Source organism: Sebastes fasciatus, chromosome 18 (genome assembly GCF_043250625.1).
Source record: "Sebastes fasciatus isolate fSebFas1 chromosome 18, fSebFas1.pri, whole genome shotgun sequence".
Taxonomy (NCBI): domain Eukaryota; kingdom Metazoa; phylum Chordata; class Actinopteri; order Perciformes; family Sebastidae; genus Sebastes; species Sebastes fasciatus.
Genome location: NC_133812.1, coordinates 21,133,354 through 21,150,205, shown reverse-complemented (window position 1 = coordinate 21,150,205; position 16,852 = coordinate 21,133,354). Strand labels below are relative to the sequence as shown.

The 16,852-nt window shown below is 42.8% G+C and overlaps 1 protein-coding gene across 2 annotated transcripts in view; it reads left to right on the top strand.

Annotated features, from left to right (window-relative positions):
- tbc1d32 (TBC1 domain family, member 32) overlaps window positions 1-16,852 on the top strand; it is a 94,738-nt gene that overhangs the window by 14,414 nt on the left and 63,472 nt on the right. For both annotated transcript variants that reach the window (XM_074614741.1, XM_074614740.1), the window contains exons 14-23: window positions 3,641-3,730; window positions 5,038-5,180; window positions 5,870-5,997; window positions 6,711-6,912; window positions 8,657-8,736; window positions 9,463-9,601; window positions 11,247-11,334; window positions 12,168-12,286; window positions 14,762-14,881; window positions 15,111-15,199. In XM_074614741.1, the coding sequence (XP_074470842.1) occupies window positions 3,641-3,730; window positions 5,038-5,180; window positions 5,870-5,997; window positions 6,711-6,912; window positions 8,657-8,736; window positions 9,463-9,601; window positions 11,247-11,334; window positions 12,168-12,286; window positions 14,762-14,881; window positions 15,111-15,199 (1,198 nt within the window). The remainder of the gene's footprint in view (window positions 1-3,640; window positions 3,731-5,037; window positions 5,181-5,869; window positions 5,998-6,710; window positions 6,913-8,656; window positions 8,737-9,462; window positions 9,602-11,246; window positions 11,335-12,167; window positions 12,287-14,761; window positions 14,882-15,110; window positions 15,200-16,852) is intronic.

Below are 16,852 nucleotides of genomic sequence, written 5' to 3'. Positions count from 1 at the left end.
ACAAAACAAGGTCATGGCCTCATAATCCCAGCAGATGGAGCTCACGCTCCTCTGAGGGGAGGCCGCTCCCTCCAGGTGATGGAGGTGACGTCACCGCAGGGCGTGCACAGTCCACTCGCTGCGCAAACAGACCAGTGGCGCGCATGCGCAGTTCACCCATGGGTTTTGTCCACTGTTACCCAGGGTTACAGGCTACAGTTCGCTATGAAACCACCCAGATTCAACGGTGTGTTAGTTTCAGTAGCCAGGGGGGATTCAGCACTAGTCCTAGAGGACGAGATAGCATCCCTGCTAAACAAACAGGCGATCAGAGCCGTCCCGAGCGAGGAAGCGCAGCGGGGTTTTTACTCCCGTTACTTCCTCATTCCCAAGAAGGGCGGCTCAGCCTTACGGCCCATTTTAGACCTCCGTGTGTTAAACAGACACCTACGAAAGTACACTTTCAGGATGTTAACACACAAAGTGCTCTGTCGATCTATTCGTCCAGGAGATTGGTTTGTAACAATCGATCTCTCGGACGCGTATTTTCACATCGCCATTTATCCCGCACACAGGAAGTTTCTCAGGTTTGCGTATCAAGGCAGAGCCTACGAATACCAAGCCATCCCGTTCGGGCTGTCATTAGCACCGAGGGTGTTCACAAAGTGTGTGGAGGCAGCTCTGTCTCCGTTACGGAACAGCGGCATCAGGATATTCTCGTACATAGACGACTACCTGATATGCTCCCACTCACGGGAGCAGGCAGTCAGGGATTCCGCTGCGGTGATAAATCACCTCAGGGATCTTGGGTTCAATATAAACTGGGCAAAGAGTCGAGTAGAACCCGCACAATGTACAGAATACTTGGGTCTCAACATAAACTCGCTCTCCTATCGAGTCACGCTGTCGGAGGGGAGAGTAGCGTCCCTCACTCAGTGTCTCTCCCGTTTCCGGGTAGGGACAGCCGTGACGTTCAGACTCTGTCTGCGCCTACTCGGCCTCATGGCGTCAGTGATTTCTGTCGTACATTTGGGACTCCTATGGATGAGGGATTTTCAGCGCTGGGTCGCGGCGTTGCGCCTGTGCTCACGCCGTCACCTCAGCCGCAGAGTGAAAATAACGCCAGCTTGTGTGCTGGCTCTCCGCCCGTGGGAGGACCGGACGACTCTCGCGTCAGGTGTCCCGCTAGGGGCGGTGTCATCCAGGGTAACCATGACAACGGACGCGTCCCTGTCAGGTTGGGGAGCGACCATGTTGGGCAGAACAGTGAATGGCACCTGGGACCAGAGACTGGCTCAGGCTCACATAAATCTCTTGGAGCTTTGGGCAGTGTTTTTTGCACTAAAGCATTTTCTGCAATTTCTCCAAGGTCGCCACGTCCTGGTGAAAACAGACAACACCACGGTGGTCGCATACATCAACCGCCAGGGCGGGACTCGCTCACTGCCGTTACACAGGTTAGCTCGGAAGATAATCATGTGGAGCAGCTCGAGGCTAATGTCCCTCCGAGCGACTCATGTGCCGGGCGTTTTGAACAGGGGCGCAGATCTCCTGTCCCGGGGAAACCCCCTGTACGGAGAGTGGACTCTCCACCCGCAGGTGGTGGAGCAGGTGTGGCAGAAATACGGCCGGGCAGCCGTAGATCTCTTCGCCTCGCAGGAAAACGCTCACTGTCGACTGTTTTTCTCCCTGTCAGACGTAAATGCACCTCTGGGGGTGGATGCGCTGGCCCACTCATGGCCAAACGTGCTGCTCTATGCATTCCCCCCTCTCAGCCTGATCTCCCCCACTCTAGCCAGGGTGAGAGAGCAGGGCTTGTCGCTAATCCTGATAGCACCGCGGTGGTCGTCCAAGCACTGGGTAGCAGAAATAATTCAGCTTCTAGTGGGCGAACCGTGGCCTCTCCCCATACGCAGGGATCTTCTATCCCAGGCGCGCGGGGAGATCTACCACCCACACCCAGACCGCATTGCGCTCTGGGCCTGGCCCGTGAAAGGTGGAACCTGAACGTGGCAGGCCTGCCCGCACAGGTCATTGACACCATTCAGAGTGCGAGGGCCTCCTCCACTCGCTCTCTTTACAGTTGTAAGTGGCGGGTTTTTGAGGAGTGGTGCGACTCGAGGCACACCATTCCTTTTCAGTGTTCGGTGGTTGACCTGCTATGTTTCCTGCAGGAATTGGTAAATAAGGGTAAGGCCTTTTCTACCATTAAAGTGTATTTAGCGGCTATCTCAGCCTGTCATGTAGGCTTTGGAGAGAAGCCTGTGGGGCAACATCCTTTAGTTTGTCGCTTCATGAAAGGTGCACGCCGCAAGCTTCCAGTTTCCAGGCCCCTGGTTCCTCTGTGGGATCTGTCGGTCGTGTTGGACGCCCTCTCTCATCACCCATTTGAGCCTATAGAGGCGGTGGGGATGAAGTTTATTTCACTTAAAACAGTGTTGCTCTTAGCCTTAACCACAGCAAAGCGTGTGAGTGATTTACAGGCTTTATCCATCCGCCCTTCCTGCTTACAGTTTGCCCCAGGGCTCACCAAAGTCTGCCTACGGCCCAATCCAGCTTTTGTGCCTAAGGTGGTGGAGTCAACCTACAGATGTCCCACAGTGGAGCTTTTGGCTTTTCACCCGCCTCCATTCTCCTCAGTGGAGGAGCAGAGGCTTAACACATTATGCCCAGTGCGGGCTCTGCATGTCTATGTGAATAGATCAGCAGGTTTCAGGAAAGGGGATCAGCTGTTTGTGTCCTGGGCCACTCCCCACAAGGGCAAGCCAGTTTCCCGCCAGAGGCTATCCCACTGGATTGTGGAGGCCATATCCCTGGCTTATGGCTGTAGAGGTCTGCAACCTCCACGGGGGTTAAAGGCTCATTCCACTAGGAGCATGGCCACTTCATGGGCCCTGTTCAAGGGAGTGTCAGTGCAGGACATTTGTGCTGCGGCGAGCTGGGCTACGCCTCACACTTTTTTAAGGTTCTACAGGCTGGATGTCTCGGGGCCATCCTTGGCACGGGCTGTGCTAGAGGCAAACACGCCAGGGTCGGTGTGATGTTCACTGTCTGGCTTATTGTTTATGGCTTCGGGAAACGTATGCAATACGGGAGTGGTCTATATCTCCCATAGTGAAACACCGAACGAAGTTAGAAAAAGAACTTAAGGTTACTTAACGTAACCCCGGTTCTTTGATAACAGAGTGAGGTGTTTCACCAGCACGTCCCTACATGCATAGACACGGAAAGAAACCGTTCTTGAATGATTTGTAAGGGGAGGTCGACTGTGTTAATATGAGGGGGCGTAGCCCTAACACAGGTCGACCTGTCTGTCAAGGACAGACGTTGTGTCATTGGAGCTTCCTTAGTTGGTCACGCCGAGGCGATTCCCATAGTGAAACACCTCACTCTGTTATCAAAGAACCGGGGTTACGTTAAGTAACCTTAAGTTTTCCTTACATTTCCTCAACAGTATTTTCATTACAAAATGGGAAAAAACAGCCTTATTTAAAACACACCAGATACTAAAACTCATCCTGGACAGATGATCCTCGTCTTCAAGGCCACCAAAGCTGGACTCAGGCCATTTCCGTCCCAGCAGTACCTACTATATTTACTGTCCCTGTTTAGACAGTGAGTAACCAGACTGATTTACTTATTGATCATTATCCTGTTTCAGATCCAGTCACGCTGACAGACCTGGTTGTCATCCTGATTAACATCATGTACCAACACCCCAAACCTCCGCACTGTGACGAATCACACACAGGTGAGGCCCCACGCACTCACACACGGATGTAAACTGCGTCAAAGAGTTTCCTGCTTCCTCCCTGCTCTCTGTGCAGACTGCGAGTCTGGAATCGGGGACAGCAGGAACCTGGTGACCCTCCCTATGAGGCGTAACAGCATTCCTCACACCATATCTTTTATCTCTTAACCTTGTACTGAGTCATGCAGCGCTGTGGTTGTCTCCTGGAAGACCTTGCTTTAATGCCCCATTCATTCTCATGAATTACACTGCAGCAACTTCCTGCCAGTGATCAATAGTGTCCCCTACCTTGACTTTGTCAGAGGATCATCCTCCTCTGGCTGCTGCAGAGCCATGCTGAGCAAGTCATAGATCTATATTAATATTTTAACTGCAGTCTGATGATCACCTGCTCTACTCGTGAGAGTATATTCTGAATGGTATCATGATGCTACAGAATGCAATGTCCTGTAAAAGTAGAATTAAAATGTGTGTGTGAGAGAGTTGGTCTTGGCTGGAGGATACTTCATTTAAAGCTCCATTAGACAATATTTAAGAGACTTTTCCAATGTTCTAAAAGCATTATTATTATTCCCGAATGTGACGTAAATGATTTATTTCTTGTTGATTTAAAATCTTTGCCCATTACCCAGTGATGATGAATGTCCCCAAAAACAGTTTTTCAGAATTATGAGTGTGACAGCAGTTGGAGAACTACTCATATCCTTTACTTAAAGTAATACAATACAATACAACTTTTCAACTCTCCTCGCGCCCCTAGCGTCTCCAAGTGGTATCATTGTTGGCTTCACTGTCATAAAGACAACCGGATCGCTTTCTGTTTTCCTCCGAACCACCTACTAGTGACAAATTTAGCGACTTATGAAGTAGTATAAAATGGAAATGTGCCAGTATAGTACTGTACAAGGATTTCAAAATTATACTTAATTACAGTACTTGAGTAAATGTACGTAGTTACTTTTCACCATTGGAGTGTGAAGTATTGTCAGTAATTGCACCGGAGTGTCCTGGGTGATCAGATTGATAATGTACATAAAATAAAAAGGGCATAAATCCATGTTTAAACACACTCACAATGACAATGTATAAATATAATATGTATAAAAATGGAAATGTACAAATGCAGGCAGGAAAACCCTTCAAGCGTCCAGCGGCTTTGGTTGGAGCGTCTTGACAAAATTTGATTCCCAGGTTATCGACAAATGTCGTGCAAGCAGGACAATGTGTTTAGTGTCAGTTTTAAAGGATATAAATATTGCAAGATGTATCTACATGCATGTAATCGAGTTAAATCTTTGTGTGTTCAGACTCCCTGTCGCCCAGCTGTCTGGCGATGGAGGTGCTGTGGACGCTGTGTGAGAGGACGGAGTGTGCTGCAGAATGTCTCTACCAGACGCCCGTCATAGAGACGCTGCTGGCTCCTGTCATAGCTCTGCTCAATGGACAGCAGGTCAAACACATGAAACACACACATTTGTTTTAATAAAGATGTGAGTAGAATAGACCACATATAGGTTTGCAGACGCATACCACAAACATGATTCATAGATTCATAAATACAAATGGACACAAATTGAGAGTTTCTAGTGTCAATATACAGATAAACTACATCACAGTTGCTTCTCATGTAAAGAGAAAAATGGTCCGTTGATACGTGGTGTAAACAAAAGTTACGAACTTATTGTCTCATAAAGAATAACTATGGTGTAGAACTTTATGTTAAGTATAATTTAAACAAAAGACAAAGATCCCAATGTGCAGTTTTGCTCAGGAACATAACCATTAACCATAGAGACCAGCAGGTTTAATGCCACTCCAGAGGAGGATATCATTGGTTTGTTGTGTGAGCTTGGTGAAATTGAGAATGAGGTTCACTTTTTGTTTTTTATTGTCCCTTATGTCTACGAGAACATAAGGAATGTACTTTTTAGTAAAATGACCTCCAGTTGTGTTGATTAATTTCATTTCAACCATACATGTACTTTGTTCTCCATCATACAAACTTATTTTGTCATACAATATAAATAAAACAAGACAAAGAACATGCCATAACATCATATATAAACCAAATGCCAGTATTACCTGGGATTCTACGTGTTCCTGAAGCAGTAATTTGTGTTTATTCTCTCTGGTTTGCAGGCCAACTTAAAATCTCCTGCAGCAACACTGACTCTCATCGCTGATGTTCTGGCTCGCATCGCAAACACTGACAGAGGATTAGCTCTCTTCTTATACGAGAAGAATCTAGTGGTAGCCAACAGTGAGAGGTGAGACGGTGCGATTGAGTTCTGATTAAATACACTGTGTCTTTTTTGTAGCTTTGATGGTAATGAATAAATTACATTTTTCTGACTTAGCAAGAAGACTTTAATATAGAGTTAAGTTTGCATAACAAATCTTCCTGGTTCTGCACAGAGAGCAGATTATACCCGAGGATCTTGCTGTCAGTCACCGCGGTTATATCTTTGATCTACTCAAGTCTCATTACAGCAAAAACTGTGTTTTAAAAAGATAATCAGGGTCACTCTGTGGCCCCACATTAGTTTTGTGTTCTGTTGTAATTGGCTGACCCTGACCAGTCTGTTGTTGAATTAGTAATAATACATTCACCAAGGCTGATACCACCGGGTACAAACTGTTTTGACTAATGTGCCTTAGTCTGCCATTAATTCTTATGTACCTCCTCTGAGAAATATGTTGTAAAAATGAGCATATAAAAGTTCACTTAATGGAATTAGAGACTTAGTCCAGACAGGGAAAGCACAAGCAATACAAATGGGTCACTTACAGTTATAAAGAAATATAGTAGAATGTATTTGACACTTAGAAAACAGCAATAAAAAACAGGAAGGGAAAGTTATAACACGCCATAACTCCCTTGGCATTTTTCTAAGCACAACACCTATACACATGAAAATCTGTCTATGTTGTATCTCCCCTCAGCATATTTCTCTTTGTCTGTTTCCCCTCTCCTCTGCAGAACCTTTCCCGCTCATGTCATTGTACAGTTCACCCTGAGGCTGCTGGATAAGGAGCTGTCATTACTAACTGAATCTGACGGGTCCCATACATCATGTGGAGCCTTTATCTTTGTCTGTAGGCAGATATACAACACCTGTGAGGGTTTGCAGGTCCTCCGACCTTACGGCCTGCACAAGGCTGTAGCTGCTGCATGGAAAAAGGTACCTGCACTTCATTTCTCAATATAACATTTATCAAACTTTCAGTTTCACAAACTCAGTGGCTTTTGATTTCCCCTTGGTGGTTAAATAATATCCTGATAAAAGACCTCAGTGGTTTTGGAGGAAAAGTTTCTGATAAAAAAACAAACAAAAAAAACTGCTTCATATTTGGGAAAGTGTTTTGTTTGCTTTGTAAAATGCACCCGAGGATCTCGCACTTTCACAGAGTTTAAGTCATAGCCTGTATATAAGAAGCGGATGTAGTCAACGTGATGTCATCCATTGGTTTGTGGACTGCTGTTTTGAAGCAAACTTCTTTTTGCAACCAGAGGAGTCGCCCCCTGCTGGCTATTGGAAGGAATGCAAGTTTAAGGCACTTCAGCATTGACTTCACTTTCCAGACCCGGAGGTATTCCCACTGGTTAAAGTACTTGATGCAACAAAAACAATAAACGTATTAAAAACCAAATTATTAATCACATTAGAAAAACTATTTAGCATTATAATATTGGTGTCGCTGAATGGACTTGGTTGATTATTACAGGCTGACTCTGTTAATGTGAGCAATGAGACCCTTTCTTGGAGAGCGCTGCTTGACTAATCCCCCCATAAAAACATTGTAAAAGATGCTAGATAAAGGTCGTATCAGTAATCTTTTTTTCTAGAGTATCTAATGGAGGGGTGTCCGTGTCTAATGATCAGTTTCACTGGCTAGAATACTCCTGTCATGTTTCATTTGCTTGATGAATGTCGTGTTCTCTCTTTATTCATTCACTGCAGCCACCACGGCTTGCAAATGGAGGGAATTAACTAGCCATTGTAATCTGCGCCATTTCATTTTTAGAATATTGCTTTTGTCATAACAATGCATCAACATCAGAATACCTTTAGTAATATAGTCTCTGTACTGAAAAACAAAACTGAAAACAAAAACAGACAAAGTTGAATGTGCAACCGAAAATAACTCCAGCTACAGAGGAAACCGAGAAAGGACAAGTAGTGAAACTGTTTCTAACAGGCAGGAGACATCATTAATGACTGGTAGACATCTGTAAACGCAGCACACAGTCCCACCTCACATCTTACCGCTTTGTTATCCAAAACATTCATGTCAAAAATTAACTTCTACGAGACATTGTGACATCAGTACACAACATTTTCCCACTCATTTCCTCCTAACTTTATCCCAGTGTGTTAAATATTAATTATCAGCCTGCACGTACTGTCACGCTGTAACACATGATATATCAAATCCAAGTCCACATCTATTTTCGTAGTGTTGCATAATTTAACAACAACAATGTTGACCCCAGTCCACCCACTATTCAAAGATACAAACTTGGCCCCCGAAGTTTGTGGGAAGCATCTTAAGGAGACATGTGATTTTAATTTGTTCACAGAGAAAAAAACAGTTAACGGTTTGATTTATTGGACGACCTGTAGACCAAGAGTACAGTGAAGATCACAGAATAACAGAAGTACAGAAACAGCAAGGTTAAACAATTTATGAAATTAAAATACAACTGGGTTCTATTTACACTCAGAAATAGTCCAATATCAGTCTGTAGGTTTAGATTGATTTGATCTTGAATAAATAAAACACACGGCTGCTTCCAAGTCTCTCTCCATTCCAGGATCATGATGTCCTTACCACTGTTAATAATTCTGGTCAAAACCTTCAGATGTGCCCACACACTCAAACACATGGAGGGATAACGAATGCATTGTCCTTCTTTATTTCTAGACCAGTTCCTTGTCAGAACGGGTGCCAACCCCGGTACCTGGAGCCACAGCTGGAACATCCACCCAGGAGCTGCGAAACATGTGAGGCCAGTTTGAGAACTTTGTTCAAATCCCTGGAATTAAAGTAGTGATTAGTCAAAATGCAGCTATTACAGAGACTGAACTTGGACATTTAAAGACACAGTTTCCACCCAAGTTTTGGAGATGTAATTTCTCCAGCAGTGAACTTGTTCCCTTGTCGAAACACATACCTTTATTACCTTTTTATTATGTTTACATGCAAGATAAGATAGTTTAAGTGATCACAATACCATAATATCAGGTTGTCCTTGGTTGACATCACCATTTATCTACCTCTGACAGTGACACGTAGAAAGGCCTCCTATAGCGAAGCAGTGTAGCACATGAGATGCAATGCAAAATATTCAAGGAAACCTCTCATCTCCACTGTACTCAGCATCGTCAGTATATTGAAATGATTTATGCTAATGAAAGTTCTTGTCCCTTGACACAACAGAGCTCTTCCAGACCACACAGAACTGAGTTTAAAAAAAACAATGTAAGGAGCTTGTTGTTGAAATCCCAGGCTGAACTATTGTGAAACAAAGAAAATATGTAAAGCAATAAAGAAGTAATAATTTGGGTGAATCTGACCACAAATACTTCAACATTTCTCGGCTAAGAAGCTTGTTTACCACCTGAACATAAGGCACTTTCCCCTGATTGTTCACTTGTGTAAGGAATTGCCTTCCAGTGTCTTACACAGCACTGCAGCTCACTCTGTCTCTCTCTTCAACTTTATAACAGGCTCATCTGGGAGGAGACGTTGTTGGACAGCCTGCTGAGCTTTGCTGTGACTCCTAAAGGCCTGCTTCTGCTCCAGCAGACAGGAGCCATCAATGAGTGCCTGTCCTACATGTTCTCTCGCTTTACTAAAAAACTACAGGTAATAACAGACACTTTACTTTACAATGCTACACAACTGTTACTGTGGTTATTTTCAATTTGGTCCTTTTCCATCACAGAAATAATAGTGTTCCAAATATTATTTTTTACTTCACATGCACACTTAAAGTCCTCCTCCAGCCAGTGTTACTTCACACCTGAAAGCTACCCAATCCAACTGCAAATCAGTCACTGAAAGCAGTGGAGCAGTCTGGGGGTAGCACACCTCAACTGTGGTAGTGAGGGAGCAGTGCTACTCATCCCCTTCTCCATCTACTGTAGCTTCCAATACTGCCATTTCAACAAGTGCTTGACTTTGAAATGGCTGATGTAAGATAATACTACTTCTGAGGAACTCCAGATGTTGCCAGAATCATTTAGTTGTAAAAGCATCGCTAGTAGATGTCAAGTTAAAATTTAAGCTAGTAGTCACTAACTTTATCGTGCCAGCTTCATGTCTTTACTGCAAAAGTGCTGATAAGCGCTGATGCTGATATAGTTCTATGAAACTGTTTCATCACCTTTATGGAAGCCCTGGAGGAATTAACTTTGGCAGTGACCTAGATTTTAATCCTTCTGGATCGCATCAACGTGCCAAAGTAATAGTACGCTGTTATTACGCTGATTCTTTGCCACGTTGACTTGAGTTACAGTAAGCCAACCCTGAAGCCAGGATGCAGGATTAGAAAAAAAATCATTACACACACAGACTTGTTACATCAAGTACATTTATTTTCATTGAATTAAAATGTAAATTTAGCTTGGAGAAACACCTCTTGATGGCAATAGATCATACAGTATAACTGTTTTTGTTTGTTAACATACAGATATAAGTTATTGATCAGTAGACCCTACAAAACACATGTACATTTGAAATTACTCATGCGCAAACTGAACGCTTGCTATGTACAATAATATACAGTATGTATGCATGCATGCAGTATTTCTAGGCTGTTTGTATGCTATAATGTCCTACCCTGCAGAACATAATGCATCGCCATAACCTCATCAAACATCATGCCATCGGTATCCCTAATTCACTCTGCAGAAAGATGTGGTAATTTGTTTCTCCCGCTGCTCATCAAGGCCGCCGTCATATTTCCTGAAGACTGTTCAGTATTCACCAGTTACACGCTGCTACTCCCATGCAGGGTTTAATTTATTAATCTCTGGACTCTACATATGCCTTACATACATAGTATTGTCCACGATTCATATTTCAGACACAGGGTCTTGCTGCAAATCTTAACGAATCCCCCGAGGGCTTAATTTACTGCCATTGTTTATGCACTCTTGTAATGGCTTCTCTCGTTTGGCATTTCACTTTAATTATGGAATGTAATTACATTTTGTCTATTTTTAGTGGTGACATTGTGTTGTAATTAATGAAGGGCCTGCACACGCAAAATCAATTTGCAATTTGATTTCTCCTCAGCGTAATACTAAACTACATTATGTAGTGCCTTTTCAGGATTCTAACAGTGTCATCATAAGCACTTTGTTTTGCATACTGAATCACAAACGCCAAATTTAGTTTAATGTTTTTACTATATTAATCATTTATTTGTCTATGCTGTACAAACCTCTCAATCATTTTTGACTTATGCAAGCAAAAAAAGGTACTGAAATAGTTTTGTTTTCTGTAGGTGAGCCGCTGTGAGAAGTTTGGATACGGTGTGATGGTGACACAGGTGGCAGCAACTGCTCCAGGGGTGGCAGCTTTGCACAGTTCAGGTACTAAAGCACTTACTGATCAAACAAAAACTAAACAACTCGGGATACAAGCCTCATGTATCACCGTTGGCATCGAGCAGCCCTGGAAGCAACTTATTTTTCAAATAGTTTGTGACAGGATAAGTAGATGAAGAAAGAGCAAGATGAGGTGTTAACTGTCAAGTTTTTTGTAAGTATTAAGACAGTCTGACAAGAAATGTAATATAGATAAGGTAATATTAGATTATATTAATATTAGCACTCAGGAGATGTGCTGTAGTAAATGATATCTGAATACATTCCACATATCGGGTACATAGTGTTAGGTAGTTAAGAGGGCGTGTGGTTGAAACAACTACTGTATTTTGAAACAGTCAATAAAATTCAGTAAATGGCAAAGCTGTCCATTTCATTACTTTGTATTCATATAATACAAATGTTTATTAGTTGGTAATCTGCATGAGAAATATATAAAAATAAAAAACATTTGGTTATAATAATCATCCTCTTTTAGTGATCAATTTCACCCGGACAGACGTGATCACTACAAGAAGTTTCCACTGTATTTGGAGCTTCTGAGTAGCTGAATGGTTAAGACATTTACTACATCATCACATTTTCCACGGTTCTGAATCTGGCTAGGGACCTTTGCTCCATGTCATTCCTCTCTCTCTCTCTCTCTCTCTCTCTCTCTCCTTCCCTCCATATTTCCTGTGCTCCTATGCTTAAAAATCTCAATTGCACTCCCGTCACAAACACAAATGTATAATTCCAAGCTCACAAATTAAATTTTGTGCATCAATTCAGACTTTCTCCATACAAATCCATACTGAAACAACTGGTTTGTGTTGCAGGTTTTGTCCGGGCCCTGGTAGTAGAGCTGTGGTCTGTACTTGAGTGCGGCAGTGAAGATGTCGGGGTGGTCCGTCCCAAGCCCACACCAATGGAACCCATAGACCGGAGCTGCCTCAAGGTATATTGTGTATGTGTGTGTGAGAAGGTGCAGGAACTAAAAAGTTCCTTCAGCCCACTGTTGTCTGCGTTTCCATAGCGGTCTAAAGACCTGCGAAGATCAGGCAAATTAGTCCGCTGATGTATGAAAAAGCAACATGGTATGTGACGAGGTCTGCTGGTGGTCACGGCGGTAAACACACTCTGCAGCCTGCAGTTCAGTGTGTCCGTCCGTATCATCTAAAAAACACGTTGAAAAAAATAAAAACGTTACGTTTTGTCTCACTGCGACGACATTCACTGTTGCATATATTTACTGATGCACGTTGGATGTAACGAATGAAATACTACTTCCTTGTTTTATGAATGAAGCGGTACAGTTGAAGCAGTGGTGCTGTGTTTGTTTGACCAATCAGCAACCGTCATCACTGCAAACCTCTCCCTGAAACTTTCACGAAGTACTACCCCCATCCAGGGTGTTCTTGGGGGCTAAAATATCCCCAGAACTTAATTTAGACCCTGGTCCCTGTGGTAGAAATGCAACAAGTTCCTCAAAAGGTTCCTAGTTCCTGGGGAAAGTTCTGCGGTCGAAACGGGGATTATGTTCTGAAGTAGAATCAAACTGAATTGATTGACTGAAAATGTAACCGTACGTGTCTCAGTTCAAGCTCTAACAGGACTGTAGTCACAGTTCACTCAGTGAACTCAGTTCAAGTGTTTCAAACCTTGAGAATAATTCCTCCTTTTCACAAGGCTGCATTTTTTTTTAGATTTGGTACAAGTTTGGGCCGAATGTTCAGGTTCAGTCTAGGACAGGCTCAAACTTTCTTTGAAACACTAGTGTTTGTCTGTCTGTATGTACTGTATGTGTGTGTGTGTCTGATGCTGGCCTCTGACAGGAGCCAAGTCGTCTCAGTGAAACTAGCCAAGTGAATACGGACAGCCAGTGAAGTGTGAACTGTGCCCTGCCACTGGTGACTTTAAAGCCGGCCTTATCAGTGGGTCAGCTGCCAGGTTACATACATACAGTCAGACCTTCAAGTCCATCCAAGCTAGCACATGGAGCTGCTTCAAACAGATAAATGTGCAATTAAAATGTGTGTGATGATGCAAACTCATATGTAGCACAGACTACACCAGCATTTTTGACCAATTTGCACTGATTTCGTTCAATGTATTGTTTCATTTGTGTGTTGGAATACATTCAAAACACAAGCTGCCTGATAATAAACTATGTTGAAGTCTGAAATGCATCTTTGAGACATCAAACAGGCAGATGAAAGATTGGACCTCAGATAAACATACTTTTATATATATATATATTTTTTTACAATCATTGCAATTGTCAAAGCTTTGTTGTTGCTTTCAAGCTGCTTTTAAAAACCTGACATTTATTTATGTGTGTGTGCATTTGTGCATACTACTTTTCTTTGAGTTTTCCCCGTTCTCCTTGATCCAGTGTTGAGAGCAGGAGGACTTGGTTTATTATTCTTCCGGCTACTGTTCTGTTCACATGTTCAGATTTAATTTCATGGTGTAAGTGCTCACATGCGATCAGCGTCTTTTTATTCACTTTGTTTTTGCATCAATTACATGTTTTTTTATCATCCTATCTCTCTAGTATTTGTATTATCATGTATCTATTATATTATTTTATTCAAAGGTTTATTTTTTATAGGGATACATATCATTTGACCAATGCCACTGCATTTATCGCCTAAGCTAGTTTTTGAAACCAATCCCTTGATAGGTATTTCTAGAAAGATATACACACACCGTATTAAAGCAAAAATTACAATAAAAATACCATAAAAGTAGATTAAATCTTGATGAAAATAGCCAATGATTACATGTCTAATCACTCTTCAAAAACAGTTTCAACTTAAAGGGATAGTTTGGGTGTTTTGAAGTGGGGTTGTATGAGTTACTTATCCATAGTCAGTGTATTACCGACAGTAGATGACGGTCGACACGCCCCCAGTTTTGAGAAATAGACAAGAGTTACCTCACAGGAATAAAGCAATGTACTGCTGTGGACGGGGCTGCAAACGTACTATGGACACCTAAAAGAAAGGCTCACCTCAAAAAAATTATTTTAGTTTAAGTGTACGTTACATTTAGAATATTTTCACCAGTTTACCTTGTCGTCAGACAGATATACAGTCTATGTTTCCATCAGGGAACTGAAGCCGTTAGCTATGCTCTTGCCAAAGCAACCAGACTCCATTGAAAACAGTAATTTTACCTCGCAGAACACGGGAGTTGCTGTTCACTAAAGTCACACAATAACACAACAGCTGCGCTGAGCGCCACCTACTGTAGTTAATACACTGACTCTGGATAAGTACCTCACACAACCCCACTTCAAAACACCCAAACTATCACTTTCAATTAAAACGATCCCAGTTATGATCAATTGTGATCAATTGCACTCTTTGTTTTTACTTCTCTAGCCCTCTAATGGTCTTTCCGTCTGTCTCACTTTCTGTCTCTCCAGTCTTTCCTGTCCTTGGTCAACCTGCTCTCCTCTTCCCACTCGATGTGGGAGCTCCTGGGCCGACAGCCTCTCGCAAACAAGAGTGAATACACCCTGAGAGAGATGCCAACCTCCATCCCTGTGAGTGATTTCACACCGTGTTGTCCAGACTTCATGCAATGCCTCTCTCAGCCATTTGAGGGCATGTTTGCACTTTTTATTTTGCCTTCAACCAGCACCCATGCATCCGTTTGTACACTGAGGCTGATGTACATGTTTCACCTTACACATCGTAAATATCCACAGTTTTCCCTTTTTTTGCACCATAACTAGTGTATTTTTTTTCAAAGCCTCTCATTTTACTTCACAGGATCTGATCGACAGGCTGATCGCTGTGAATTCAGATGCAAAGATTCATTCCCTGTTCCACTATGAGCAGTCACACACATTCGGCCTTAGGTGAGATTGATATTTCTTTTTTCCATATTACTTAACATCACTGGGGAGGCACATGATATCGGATTAGCACCTGGTGACTACACACACACACACACACACACACACGCACACACGCACACACACACGCACACACTGTCACGCACACACAGGCTTGCACACTTCATCCTCTTGCAATAGCAGACTGACATGGTTCTTTATACTTTGATTACCCAGCTTTGAAAGGCTGATGAAAGGATTTCTCTGGATAAGAGACAAATAAGCTGGTGTGTGTGTGTGTGTGTGTGTGTGTGTGTGTGTGTGTGTGTGTGTGTGTGTGTGTGTGTGTGTGTGTGTGTGTGTGTGTGTGTGTGTGTGTGTGTGTGTGTTTCTATATTTATGAAGAACAGGCATCATAGCGAGAGAGAAGGGTGATTAAAGAAGTGAAGAAATTCATCTAAAATTATAATCTATCTTCAGTTTTGAGTTACGGTTCAAATTAGGGGTAGGGTTCCAGTACAAGTTAAAGTTAATACTGTACTGTTAAAATGATAATAATTGAAAAGGATTGAAAAGAATATTTGTGAAAAAAGTTGTATAATTAATTTGCAACTCATGCAGAGTGGTGCGCCACTGCAGAATGAATATAGGGGAAATGTCAACGTTATGAATGAAGCTTCAGACTATTCAGCACAGCCCTTCAGAAACCAAGCAGGTCTAATGACAATGACGGCGAGTATGAAAGTCTGAAGTCACGGAGAACGCTGATTCTCTGGCTCTAATCAAAAAGAAACAAAAATGTTGAGCGTTCATGATGATGTCATTCTTTATATAATCTGCCAATTCTTTTTAAGCTCAATAAACACAGACAATATTTGACTAATATTTCTCCCTTCTTGTGTGGGACATTGAAATCTTCCAGGACGAATAAAGCCCTGAACTAGACGCGCTTCCCGAGGTTGGCCACTCTAGCGAGCCGCTATCTCTGCGCTCCATCCAAGCGGAATATTCTCCGCCACGGTTCTCACAGCAACACATTCTCACTCCCAACTCGTCAAATACTGCCGCTTGGTTAGTGTCCCTCGGTATCGGAGACCAATGCACGGGGTACCCCTCTTGCGTTCGTTTTGGACGGACCAGGGACAGCGTGTCAATATACGCTCGTTACGTGCATAGTGTCCTTTCAAAAATAAACTTCAGTTTTTGCAAGAAGTTAGGTTTAGGCAACACAACCACTTAGTTAGGGTTAGGAAACTGTCGTGGTTGACGTTTACTTCACTGACTAATGACTTATGTGACTCTCGGAGCTGACGATACTAAATGACTCACGTGACTCACGCTGTTAGCCCCGTGGCGGAGCACTCGCGAGCGTGCATGACGTCACATACCTTGGATTTTCCTGGAAAAAATGGCCTGCATCCTTCACATTAAAAGCAGTCTACAGGCTGATAGAGGGACGGTTTAAAAAATACGTTTGTGTGTAAAAACGTACATACAGTCCCTTTTAATGATCGGTTAACGAGGGTCGGCCATCGGTCAAAAAAAATAAATCTAAATTAGCATCCCTTGTCAGCCTGAACAGAGCCAACAATTTTGTCTTGTCTTTACTCGTCAGGGTATAATGAACAGAGATTTTACTGTAATTTTTGTTGTCAATATTTTTTTCATTTACATTGT